The 13,795-nt window shown below is 35.1% G+C and overlaps 1 protein-coding gene and 1 long non-coding RNA gene across 4 annotated transcripts in view; one reads left to right on the top strand and one right to left on the bottom strand.

Annotated features, from left to right (window-relative positions):
• Positions 1 to 13,572, bottom strand: part of LOC116298369 (uncharacterized) — a 28,936-nt gene extending 15,364 nt beyond the window's left edge. Inside the window, exons 1-10 of one of the 3 annotated variants that reach the window (XM_031706794.2) lie at positions 13,304 to 13,572; positions 6,320 to 7,416; positions 5,067 to 5,221; positions 4,311 to 4,463; positions 3,167 to 3,202; positions 2,720 to 2,795; positions 1,963 to 2,061; positions 1,511 to 1,614; positions 1,217 to 1,374; positions 607 to 713 (exon numbers count right to left, since the gene is read on the bottom strand). In XM_031706794.2, coding sequence (XP_031562654.2) covers positions 607 to 713; positions 1,217 to 1,374; positions 1,511 to 1,614; positions 1,963 to 2,061; positions 2,720 to 2,795; positions 3,167 to 3,202; positions 4,311 to 4,463; positions 5,067 to 5,221; positions 6,320 to 7,379 — 1,948 coding nt within the window. In that variant the 5' untranslated portion in view covers positions 7,380 to 7,416; positions 13,304 to 13,572. Of the gene's footprint in view, positions 1 to 606; positions 714 to 1,216; positions 1,375 to 1,510; positions 1,615 to 1,962; positions 2,062 to 2,719; positions 2,796 to 3,166; positions 3,203 to 4,310; positions 4,464 to 5,066; positions 5,222 to 6,319; positions 7,417 to 10,433; positions 11,403 to 11,584; positions 11,828 to 13,303 lie in introns of those variants that run through there. The other 2 variants (XM_031706792.2, XM_031706793.2) reach the window with 2 other exon arrangements.
• On the top strand, positions 9,570 to 11,290 carry LOC116298370 (uncharacterized). The gene is made up of 2 exons (XR_004197329.2): positions 9,570 to 9,727; positions 9,948 to 11,290. It is a non-coding gene; the product is annotated as an uncharacterized LOC116298370 (long non-coding RNA).
• Positions 13,573 to 13,795: the final 223 nt, after the last annotated feature.

Here is a 13,795-nt window from a genome sequence, read left to right as displayed (position 1 = left end):
AATAAAGGAGCATGGTAAAAGGAGGTCAATTTCAGTAAATTTTGCATGTCATTTTATCCTTCATTTGGCAGTGCATCGTTATTTGTGCATGCAAAACCTGAAAGTTGGCCTGCCATAGGGTCATTGGCAGACCGCTATTTCAAGCCCTGTTAAATAATAGCAATTAACACGATGATTGGCCAATACAAGGCATTTCTACTGATTGAAACTTGTTATGGCTTATCACCACTCCAAGTACAGTAGTCACACAGCTCAAAGAGGTCAAATTTAAAACTATATACATTACTATACAGTCTACGAATGACCCTGCCTCACAGCTCTAACCAGTTTGAATTTTCTTATTCTGTATTAAAATGTGCTGCCATTTTCTTTGATGGAACCAGAATAAACTACAATCTTCAGAAGTTAGAAATTATGCATTTTTGGCTACTCGTAAAAATTATGTTTTTAGCATTTCTGAGTTAACAGCTCACACTATTTGATTTGAGAAGGACTGTAAAATATTTGGCCCCAAACAAAACGTTTGAGACAACATTTTAACCATTTGAGTTCAGGGAACCTGGATGTAGAAGAATGGTGCAATCTAATGTCTTATTTCTTGCTTACTCTTGGTCAGAAGGAAGTTGGCGAATGCCTTTTGCTTTCCAAACTTTGACGATGCCGGTATAGGTGGACCAAATGGAGGGACATCTTTAGATCTACTTACAGACACTCTAGGATATAAAAGATAAGAGAACGTCAGCTTTACATTTGCTGGCTAAATAGCCATTGGAAGACATGATGCACAGGCATGCATGCAAATGTTCCAAACTACTGCTTAGCCACCATTAGCTTCTTAATTTTTGAAGTCGATTTTGTCCTCAGATAGTGTTGTTGGTATAAAACACATGACATAAAATCTATATGCAGATACTTGTCATTATTATTAGCAAGCATGTACAATACTCCAAGCTACTGCTACATAGCATATACCCCAGACATACAAACGTCTGTAAATTTGTTAATTTTCAACTTGGGTTTTCTCGGCCGATATAACACCTTATATGATAATGAATCTTTGTGTGGTGCTCTTTCCAGAGCTGGTATTGGTTTTTCTCTCAGCTTAATTTTTTCACCATTTTGGCAAGGGGTCTATCGAATGCTTTGTGTTTGACCAATGAACCTATGTATGGTAAGTGTTACAGTAAATATCTCAATTCTCCTCTAAGAATCTTACTTGTAATATGTTGAATCACTGCATGGATTATATACCCGAACAACAATAAAAACATGCTGGAAGTGTGAGCGAACATTTTTAGGAGTAAATGGCAAAGCTCCAGGTTCTTGGAAAACTATTGTGACAATGTCATTACCAATGTGTCGTTTTCTTAAAAGCTGCAAGGAAAATAAAAATAACAGGTGAAAAATGAATTACATGAACACCTTTTACATGGAGCACACTCTTTGATGTAGGGTTATCAGAAAAAATCTGGACCGTAAAATGGTGGTCGGTAGATTATTTAGTCATTACCTGTTGTTTATTATTTGGTGTCCATGGCAACAATGTTGAAACATGGAGCATAATTTCTCTATTATGAAAGGTGGTATAAACTGAATATTCTCCTGTTGAGTCATCTGAAAACAAATAAAACAAATTAAATGGGTGCAAAAATTGTTTCTTTACAAGAATACATGAGGGCTGGTATACATTTTATAAATTTACATAAACCTCATGTACTGTAAGGATTAAAACTAACAGCAGGGGCTTCATTATGGGTCAGGGATCTGAGAATGCTCATGGAAAATAAGCAAATTTCTCTGGCTTATAAAACTACCATTTACATGAGTGTATAACTTAGTAATCCATAAAATGTTCACTTCTCTGGCAAGATTTCATTTCAAAACTTAATGAAACCCCTGCAACAGCATGTCAACCAGTAACAGAGCCCTTCATTAGCCATTAGGTAGTAATCTATCACTTACTTCTGTTATCAAGCTGTGCTCTGTACCCAGTAAATCCTTTCAGCCTAACTTTCTTGCCAATCAAATCTAGAAATTCCTCAAAGGCTGGACCAGATTCTTCTGTTGTTAAAAAAAAATAACAGATATATTTCTAGGCAAACTTAAAGGGATATACAATTTACCTTATCAAATATATACAGAAATGCCAGGAGGGGGATGCAGGAAACACAAATGAAGAAATATTAGAGATATTATATTAATGCATCATAATTTTTTCCCTTCGAAAAACATTAGAGTATGGCATAAGGGAGATGTCCAGTAAACTGCAGGACATACCCTGGATCTTCCGAGGCTGTGCCAACAAACAACAACTGCTGCTTAGTCATGTGTCAGGGGGGGGGGGGGGCACTCCCCTATATTCCTCAAATAATTATGGGTACATGCCGTCAAACAGGTTATGGTTTTCAGTGATTCTACTCTTGACAGGGTATATAAAATCCAATTGCTCTCTTACATATGAAATCAAGTTTTTTCTCACTGGAACAGGGTATCTATTTTTGCAACTACCAGAACATTTTTTACGACTATTTACTCTGGAACAGGGCATGGTTTTCAGCAAATTTACTCTGGAACAGGGTATGAATTTCAGCTATTTTACTCTGGAACAGTTTCAGGGTCCAGTGGGTTGGGTGGCACATCCCTACCCTAAATGGGCAAGAGTACCACCCCCCCTCCCCAGGTCTGGGCTGTACTGTACCATCATTATAACAATACTTACGATTATTGTACATTTCTTCCTCTGTGGACTGACCAGCTCTACAGTATAAGACCCCAACTTTATACTGATTTGTCATCTAAATTAATGTCAAATAGATTAATCACACTACACTGATTAATCAAGGATTATAAAATAATAGGGATAAAATGTGCGCTGTGATTAATCGAAAATCATGTTTGATGACAGTATCAAAACACACTATTGTCATTTTAGCATGCGCGAGTATTGCAACTGTCAGATTTTAATCTATCGCGCGCGCTCAGTGGTCAGTTTGAATAAGACGGTACGCTCTGCCCCCTGTATCTTGATAATGTAACAGAGGAAAAGATACAAACCAAACCACGAAATGATCATAATTTGCAAAATGGAATATAACAAATTCAAAACACTGTAGTCTGCATCACAAGATCAAAAGAATAAAATAATTTTTGATGTATGCTTTCTTACCCCTTGTTCATCAAGTTTCATCAGCATTTCTGGTATCTAAGAGAAACAACATTTAGATTCATTATGATTCTACAAAATTAGTCATTTCAGAAAGAAAAATTAAATATATTTCAAGTAATAAATGGTTGATAGAACTACAATGTTTTGTAGTTATTTTGAAATTGTTCTGGATGCAGAGCTAAGAATAATGGCTGGTCACAAGACAATGTTCAGTGAGAACTGGAACTTGTCCAGAGTCTCAAAAATCTGTGCCTGTCCTTCATCTTTACCAGTAACATTTCAAGAGCCGACAACATATATGAACGAGCTAAATCTAATTTCCATGGTCACCATAACTTCAACTTTTAACCATTATTTAGCCCTAATATGAGCACATAAGAATGTTAAGGACAAGCTAAAGAATGGGAGAAAAAAAGCCACAATAAATTGTAGATTAATGATTAAAACATTTTGTGGTCTTTGAAATTAAGTATAAAAGCCATTTTAATTCCTCAGGAGTATTTTGAATTAATATGGGAGACAGGATCGGGTCATACTGAGTACAAATAACACTACCTCAGGACAAAAACGTTTTGACAAAATTAGGATTTCAAGCTAATAAATTGCCCTATTTCACTATGACGTCACTGCTTGTTTATGTGGGGGACAGAATCGCCAAATCCAATAGAAAATTAAATAAAATTTGCTCCTAGCGAAACAGTTTAATCTAAAATGGCCTGGTTTTCAGATATAATATGTGTTAATATGTACTAAAAAATATTCTGAGCGTTTGCTGGCTATTCTACTTCTTTTCCTGGATTGATATGGGTTTTAGAACAATTTTCGTTGAATTTGAGTTGATTTGACCCCCTCCAACGACCATGATCCTTTGCGTTTAAACAATAGATTGTTTTGAAGTGACGTCATAGTGAAATAGGGCAATTGAAATTTATGATTTTGTAATGTATCATTAACCTTTTTCAATTAAAACTTTATCAAGGTATTTGAACTCCTATGGTAGACATTAAAGGTTTTGGACTCTACAGTCAGTACCAATATTACACTATACCACATCAAACAAAAACAGTCGTTTAAAAAAACATGGCTATACAGTGTAAATCATTCAATGATTTATTAATAATGTATTGCGGATATCAAAATATACCTTGATTCCAGGATGGCCTAATCGGAGACATGAAAGCTGTATTTCAGGAGCAACGTATTCTAAAATATCTTTAGCAGGAAGAGCTCTTGCAGTGCCATGCCGTGACGTAGACGGGATAGCCTCTTCTAAAAGATTGCCTCTTAAAGTAGTGAGCTGCATATGAATTATATAAATTAATATATAAACAAAACAACAACATTAATACTTTATGAACTAGAATTTTTATCAAATTATAACATAACAAATCAAATAATAACAACATTTTCAAGAGCTTTCCAACTTACTGTACAAATATGTTAATATCTTTTTTTTTTTACAAAGTTATCCAACTATAATAGAGGATGAAAACAAAGTATTACAGCTTAAGCCATGCAAGAAGCAGGCCCGGCTCAGTTGGTTAGTGAGCGACCTTCAGCGCTTGAGTTTCAGAGTTTGATCCTTAGGATCTCCACGTCTGTTTCCACTTCTCTCTAATCCGTGTAGCTTCAGCTTTAAATACTCTTAAAACAGAGCACTGATGGAGAGAGGGGGTAAAGTACGCACCGTCGGCTTCCATTGATAGCAGTTGACTTTCAACTGAAGGAACTACCAACGCTAAATATAGGTACTTTACTTTACTTTTACTTTTGCAATAAAGCCAAGCCTATAGATCTGATCATATATCTGACAAAGAGCTTACAGATGTAGATGATATCTTTCTTGAGTACTATTGCTTTCCTATCAAAGCAAGCCTATCAAAGATATTGATAACATTACCTCAGAGGTTCTAATAATAATGCGGTATTGATACTGTGTTCCTTGGCCATCGGTATCATTTTTCACCAAGGAAGTGTTTTCATCGATTTTTTCTCTTTTCAAAGAAATGGCTACAGGACCAAGCCTCTCATCCATTCCAAGATATGTCAGATGTTCTACACACATAAAAAGAGGAACTTAGAAAAAGTTGTGTAGTGCAATTATACACCTATTTCGAAAATCATTGTCGCACCAAGAGCCTCAAGTAACAAGCCAAGGCTCCAGAGAGGTACTATCAATTATAATTTATTTATTCTTGGTTCATGCAAGTGGCTATAGCTCTCCACTAATTATCATCTCAAGCAGCCTTGCTTGGAGCAATTTGTGAAGTCAATAAATGAAAATGCACCATGAATAAACTAATTACAGCTAAAAGTACCAGCGTTCTCTACAGTCTTGGCTTGTTGCTTGAGGCTTTTGGTGCAACAGCAATTTCTGAAATAGGTGTATATACACAAGTGTACAAGTGTACATATGTACAATATACAACTCACATCTACGAAGGTTGGCATAATATCAAAAATTTAACACTTTAACCTTTTCTTCTACATCTAAAAGCAACTACAACTAAACCTTTAATAAAAGTTGGTACACCTTCAGAATACCATGCAAGTCATATACATCATATCTTAATAGCAATGGCTTAATTCTGTCATATTGATATTTAAAATGTTGTACATGTGGCTTGTAACTGCAAAGAGTTTAAACAACTGCACTCATATGATCTGCAGGGTACTCTTTAGGTGCAGTAATAAGGGCAACAAAATCGCACAACGTATTTGCCTTGCAAGCTGCATAGCAAATCTTACTACTAATACCGCTCTCAAATCTTCATTGTTGCAAAAAGTAGAGAGAGTTTCAACATCTCGTGACTATGAGTTTTGTTTGGCATGGAAAGGTAATACCAGCAACAAGTGCTCTACAACTTGCAAAGGAAAAATGTTGCATATATCAAGCTGCGCAGTTTTGTTGCCTGTATTATTGCACCTAAATTTCAAACTGGATGCACCATATAAACAATAGCACCAAATGATACACAAAGGGTATGCCTACAGGTTTTGCAACCCAACTGATAAGGAGGCTGATTGGTCTAATTACAGTAGCATTAAAAAATATATATAAAATATATTGAATTTTTGTCCACTCTGCATACTACCTAAGATAAATATCAGTAATTCCTTTCTTTGAGTACATTAAATTAATACTTTACATACCTTGTCCAACAAAGAAATTCCTATAGTAGTATGCTCCATGATCAGCATGCTCAAACACCATTTTCCCTTCATCATCTGACCAGCTGCCTCCCTCACCAAGGTATAATGATCCACTTTCTGGCTTTGAATTGTCAAGTATAGTTACTCCTGTACCACTCCTTAGCTTGCCTTGCCGAGCAGAATCATAAGCTGTCAATAAAATGTCTAAGGTTGACCTCCGCTTTACTGCATTTAGCTTAGGATCTTTGGGAGTTGACATGTCATTCGGATTTAGAAATGCAGTATTATCCCTAGTTAAGCTAATTTGTGGATCTAGATCATCTTCTCCACCAAGTTCATTTCTAAAATATGGACAATTATGAACAAGTTCATTGGATTTATTGTCTCCAACGTCAGCTACTTCATCTACATTATCCAGACTTGAATCAGAACCTTTCAAATCAGCACGCTGTGCTGCAGTTATTTTTGCAGATGCTGCAGATGCACCAGAACGAGTATTCCTACGACGCATTCCATCACCATATTTTGCTCTACGCTGAGCTTGGTCCTCGTAATCTAACAACAAGCTCTGACAGTCATAATGAGCTAAGTATTTCCTCGTTGGAAGTGTACTATCACTTGATTCAAATTCCTCTTTGCTGTCATAGCTTTTCTTAATCCTAAAAAATGATGTAGTGTTTGAACGAAGCGAGTTTTTACGTTTTAGAATAGGAGTCTTTTTCTCTATCGTAGGACTTGCCGATGAACCAACAATATGGTTGCTGTGCTCTCGCAAATTCTCTATAAAAGTAGAACCATCTACCCTTTTCCTTGTTGTGCGTTTCTCATTCTTAATGTTCTCTTCAAACCTCTGTACGATAGCGAAGAAGCTTTCTCCAGTAGGAGATCTTGGCTCAGTGACTGACAGTTCATAGGTATGTCTGAGTCTTTCAAAGTTGATCTCACTGGTGTCACTATTGCTTCTTACATGCATTCCTGTAGGTGGTTTGGCTTTGGTTGGGCTGTCACCCCCATATATTGATCCAGTACTCCTCCTTAAATCGTCATCTTTATGGTACATATAACTTTGTCGAAGAGCCTCAATATCATCTTGAGATCTATGACAAGAGAAAATATTTAGTTATATGCAATTACCAATTAACAATACAATGCACAATTACAGTAAAAGCATTTATCTTATTTAGTGTTACTATACTTTACACTGATTCTGCGCTTATACAAAACTCAAATTCCTGGATGTGTACTATGTACCCCTATTTCAAAAAATGTTGTTGGTGGAGGGATCTGAAATCTGAGACCAAAATGAACTACGGCTTGTAAGCTGTAAATTGTCAAATTGTATTTTTAACAAGTAGTTTGTAACAAGACAATATCTATATATGCCAACTTTGATCAATGACGTGCTGGCAAAATAAATTGTTTGGCTAATTGCATTTTGAATATTTAATCAAAAATCACTCAATCCCCACAATTCCACTAGGTCTCAGATTTCAGACTTCCAAAAAACACTTTTTAAAGAAGGTGTATATATACAGTTCATGTACATGTTTGATTTATAATCTAGCAAATATTGTTAAGCGAATAAAATTAGCTGAAAAGCAAGAATTACCTACCAAATTAAGAATTAAAGTATAACATGCATATAAACACCTGGCATACAATAGCTAATTGAACCAAACAAAAATATTTTTCTCAGAAGCTTTCTTCTCTAGACTTTGGTTCCCATTTACAATTAAGACTACTGGGGCTAGTAGAAAGAATTTAGTCTTTACCAGATTAAACTACTCAAAAAAATCTTGAATTTTTCCTTAACCCCTAAATTATTATTCTTGCATCTATAAATACATTTTATTTTTTAATTTTAGGCTTATTTCAATCATATTTGTTTCGCATTCCTTTTTTCTTCAGTTGTTATTTATGGTTTGCTCATTTGTGAAACTATATCGTTTTGTGTGTTTTGAGACATAAATGTTAACATTTGTGGATGCATACTCGAACTATTTATTTGATTGACGGATTGATGGAAGTGTAAATGCCCATTATCATGTCGTAACGGTTGTCTCGATCAATGGAAACAGTGGTAATAGATACTTGTAATGTTTTCAATGCTCTTAAATTTCACTTGTCTAAAAAACTTTCAAAACATCAGTGCTCATACTATTTATAACCCAGTTTACACGAGGTCTTGCAATTTTCTATACAACAGGCCTGTACATGTAATTCTAGATGTGGTTATTCATACAGTTTTTGGCACCAAATTTCTTTTAGTTTTTCATATTCTAGTACACATAGTATATATTATAATATAATTTCAAATAAAGAAACATCATAGTAAAATTTTAGTACCCATACAATTTTAAATAAGCAAGAGTTCCCCCCCCCCCCCCCCCCCCTTCCCGAGTCTCTACTAAATCATTTTACAAAGCCTATATTATTTTAAAGGGAGAAGAATAAGTATTATATAATTTAATTACAACTATAAACATCTTAAGAATGGTGTTTGGTTCAGTGACCATGTATAATACAGGTACATGTACTTGGTATTTGTAGATAAGCATAATAACATTTGTACATGTATAAAAATAATACCATTTTAATAAAAGCAATAATAATATTCAGCTATGCTAGTATCAGAAGAACAAATAATGTGTTCCAGGTATGTTGGATGCCGAGTTTCTTAGCTAACAAATAATATGTGTAGATTGAGGGAGAAATGGCATAGAAGATATGTCTGATCTTGATCATGAGATATCTATCTACACATCTATAACATGTAAACATATCAAAGAGAATTTAGATCTGTACTGAACTACTCCACAAACTATCCCATTAATACTATCATATTATGAGAAAAATCACATCTAATTCATTATCATTAAGAAAAAACAAAAAATTCAGGATAGAATTCCGCTTTGAATTACTTTGAATCGATGCCAGACCTTGTTTACAATACTAAAGATCTGCTCTGTAACACCAAACATTGTCTGGGTTTTAATCTTTGAATTTTTTACAGGGAATGACATTTTCTTGGGTGTTAATATCATCACATTGACAGGGAGGATGTCTGTAGAATGGCTGCCAATAATTGGATGATTGGAAAATTGATACAAAAATTGCTGCAGGTTGTCTATTTTTTTCAATGAAAGTGAAAATGGATAGACACGCACAAATCTCTACATAATCAATACTTCAGTCTCTAGCCAATAAAATTGATAAAAATGTAAAATAAATTCACAGCAGTACAGTAGAGCTTGTGCAGTGGAGTAAAAATAAGATTGGACCTGCATTTGAGTAGTTAACCTATATCAACAGTAATGATCAACTTGAATAGAATAAATTTATGTATTTACCACAACAAAAACTAAGTGAAAGTGATGGTATTCGAAATATCGACCAAAAACTAAACAGGTAGGAGTGGATTTGAATCGAGAACCATTACTGTTACGTGACCAATAAATCTGAAAGAGATTTTTGGCCACTAATTTTACTAATTGAATTTTCATATTTTGAGAGCATAAAAAGGCTATACACGAACGAAGGAGTGGAAAATGGTAGAAATAAAGAAAGATAAGGTATAAATTTGAAACATTTTTTGATGAAAGCACATTTGTTGACTTTCTCTCGCCAGACTGAAGGTGTTCGATAAAGTGTTGACAGAGCAATGGAATACATTTTCAAGCAAGCTCTGGTTCACAACATGAGATCAGTGTATTTTCCAGCAAATAAACTCGATGTTTTTGTGTAATCTGGTTATATCAAAAGCCCACGACACTTAGAAAGCAAAATAATACTGACGCGAATAGTCGATCTCCGCCGTCCTAGAGCAAGAGGACAAATATTTCAAATATTTTTTTAAACAGTCAAATAAAAGGCATTTTTGCGGTGTATCACTGTTATGTATGGATTTTCTAGATTATTTCAAGATTGAATTGCTGCTGGATACTAGAGGTAATTATTCCAAAGTCAGTTTCTAAATCGTTCGACTGATCACAATTACCAACATCGAACAGACAATTTTGCATCAAGATAAACCACAGAGAGTATGAAAGGCATTGAGAATGAATTCTTTATAGTAAACTAAGCAAGATTCGTTACGATTCTCAATCATAAATACCTCATTGGATGCATTGCAAGGGAATTCAATATCCCTAATCGTCTTGAATGGCGTTCAGATAGAAGATTTTCTTTTTGTTGCCATTGGAATCACTATTAGGATTGTTACAAATGAGTTGAGATGACGTGCATACGTGCTATACAATGGGGTTTCCGGCGAAGAGTCATCGATGTATACAAAAGTGCCTCAAGTACTGAAGATTTGCTGGATTTTGGAGTGAAAGGATAGTTTGAAGATATCTTAAGAACAATCACTGACCCATAGATATCTTAAAAATACAAGTACGGCAAACTGGGTCACACATTCACGTATTCAGCATCAGTTATAGTTGGGACCCTCTGTCTCGATAGCCTTCCTCTGCAACCTCGAAGTATGATGCAGTTCTCGAGCAAAAGCTTGACTTTGAATCAGCCCCAAATACAGCAGTGTTATAGAAATTCAGCTAATAATCCTTATTCCGTTCACGATTGGTAGTTAAGGTATTAAGTGAATCAAGAATGTCGTTATTCTGTGAGTCACTTCTCGCTGCAAATGTCAGTCATAGAGAGATGTCGAGAAGTAAATCTAGGCAAACCGCAATCTTACATGACATCCAATGTAGAATTTCCCTGCTGATAGCTCTAAGAAATCCTTGTAATATGTAACACAACACTATGGTGTAGCTTTGTCTACTTGTGCAGGTTCAATAGTAAACAGATTCGAGGAAGAATCGTGCAAAACTCAAAATATTTATGACTGACTTGTGGTCTACTTGTACTCAAAGCGAGGCTTCAATCGATTACTATTACAGTCTTTTTGTCAGAACCTGTACAATTCCGCCGATTACCAAAACCAAAATAAACAGCACCAAATAACGATTTCTACTCAAAACTATCAACCATCCAGCCTTTGTATATTTAGTGTGAGGACAGAAGTTTAAGACTTATGAATTTTAACGATTCTTTTCCGAAGAAAGACACTCGAGCTTCGGCTCCATGCTCGACCTCCAACCTGGCTTTCTTTACAATGACCTTAGGATTAATACTCTAAGCAAGCTTTGAGACTTTCTCGTGTACGAAACAACCCAATCATAGTATGAACCATTGAATAAAGATATCGAATTTCCCCGAAATACTCACAGTTTGAACAAAGAAACCTTATAACACGCTTACCTTGGTGGATAGCTGACTCTTCTTGATGATAATATGGCTTCGTTAGTGTTTTTCGGAGGATTTCGTAAATATGTCGGTGTGGCGTCGTTGGTTTTCCGTGAGCTTCGTCTTTTGAAGCTTCGTCGCATGATATTCGGCATTTCTTTTTAAGCCTTAATCTCTCTATCGACCAACCCATTACAAAGATTAATCATTATCAATAAGTAATTCTAGCCAATTCTTGTACCCGTAAGATAAGATATTTACTTGCGAAATTTTCCCGAAAACATTTGTGAACATTCAAAAGATTGGGAGTGTTTGTATCTGAAATTCCACATACTAATAGCGGAAATGACGTCATGTAATAAGCAAGCTTAGCTAGTTATAAAGCCTTTATATGCTAAAATTTATTCATCTTGTTTTGTATGATCGAATAAGAATTACTAATGTGAAAGGAATTGACGAAATTCCGGTAAGCTTTGTAATATTTAAATTGCCTGCAGTTTATAAAGGTTTCACTAATCCAGTCATAAATACCATTCAGTAAAAAAGCCGTTTTTTGTTCACATTTTTATGGAGTTGATGAAAAATATTGAGTATTCCCAAGAAAAAGCGATAGCATCATCTCAGCATTCAAGTTTCAGAGTTGAGTCATATGTAAATGTGTTACGTAGCGATCAATATATCTTGAAATGCTTCGGCTTTTTTGAAAGAGCGACATCTCATTTTGAAATTGACAAGTGGCCAAAATCATGGTCATAATCACTTAGGGGTAATTCCGATTTTTCTTCACTTCCCTATGGAAACTTGAAGACATGGATTTGATAGGTTGTTCCCCCTTTCACTGAAACGTCATTTCAATCAATCTCATTGACAGACGGTCATCGCAAGTCTTGAATCTGACTGGAATGTTGACGCTCATAAACTAGCTACACTAGTTCTTAGCTAGTTATCTCTGCTCATAAACTAATAGTACTTCTTCTTTCTTGTCCTTTAGTCTTCCTCTTCTTGTTGCATGTTTCACTATGTCTTTAATGGTTAAAATCTTTGACACACAGGCGCCGAGCAAATTAAAATATAACTCACGAACTAGAGTCAAGCCGGGAAAAACATTTCTGCACTTATATAAAATCTTTATTTTAAAATAAACTAGAAAATAAATATGTATACAATCTTTTCCCTACTTGATCAAAAACGTATAGGCATTGCCATTTTTACACAGAGGATTTAAATTTAAATTCAAATTCAAATTTTAGTATTCTACTGCATCACTATTTAGTTGCCAACCAAAAGTTTTGAAGCAGTCATGCTACTCGTTTCTGATTATTAGACTCGTTTTTAATTAGATTGCTGTAAAATCCGAATTTCGGGGAAGTTTTTTTTTTTTTTTTTTTTTTTTTTTTTGTAAAATCTAGCTCCACCCATGATCGGTAAGCACCAATTTCTCTCAGTCTCTTCCTTGATTCGAATAGACTGAAATGTTCGGGAAACAGGTTCCACATTTTTCTCCGTTTAACATCAGATTATTCGTATTATTGATCTCTATTTTTTCTGCTGTCATTTGCTAATTTTTGTATAAAAAAGCATATGACGTTTGTAGGAGTTTCACCCAAAGGACTGATTTTTTCCTTCCGTGCGTCGATGTAGCATAATATGTATATTTAAACTGGGCCTCGACCGAATTTAGTAAATACACTGATTCTAAGAAAATATGGTACATTATCGAATTACTACACATACCTGTTTTTTCGTCACTTGTTTAGTAGTTTCGATTTCCTTTTGGTGCTGGGAATGCTACGGATATATATCAAGCCGATAATAGGAGCTGAGAAACGGCCTATTTTGGTCAATCACAGACTAGAGGAGCGCCGGTGAAGAATGTAAACTTTGTAAACTCCCGTTTTCATCCATCAACGTTTTATATTACTGATTTTATATGCCAAGCTGATGGAACTATTATCTCGGATATGTTTCGTTTCGCATCGTTTGCTGAAGACTGTCGCTATCTACATGTTAATGTGGAATTACTTTCGTTTGAGCATGAGTTAAAAATATATAATTCAAAGCAGATTTGTTTCGGTTTAGATGAACCTATGGACTGGAGGATGAACTTTCGCCTCGGTAAGCTTCGGTAAGAGTGGAGTAAACACTTGCATGGCAGATTTTCACGTGGCTATATACTAAAAATAAACGCAAATCTCCGTACTGAATATAGATTACAAAGTTATAAAG

This window comes from Actinia tenebrosa, unplaced genomic scaffold (genome assembly GCF_029948245.1).
Source record: "Actinia tenebrosa isolate PJP-AT-01 unplaced genomic scaffold, QUT_ActTen_1.0 PGA_scaffold4__44_contigs__length_22323623, whole genome shotgun sequence".
Classification (NCBI taxonomy): Eukaryota; Metazoa; Cnidaria; class Anthozoa; order Actiniaria; family Actiniidae; genus Actinia; species Actinia tenebrosa.
The sequence above is the reverse complement of the archived record's forward strand: the minus strand, read 5'-3'. Positions and strand labels throughout refer to the sequence as shown.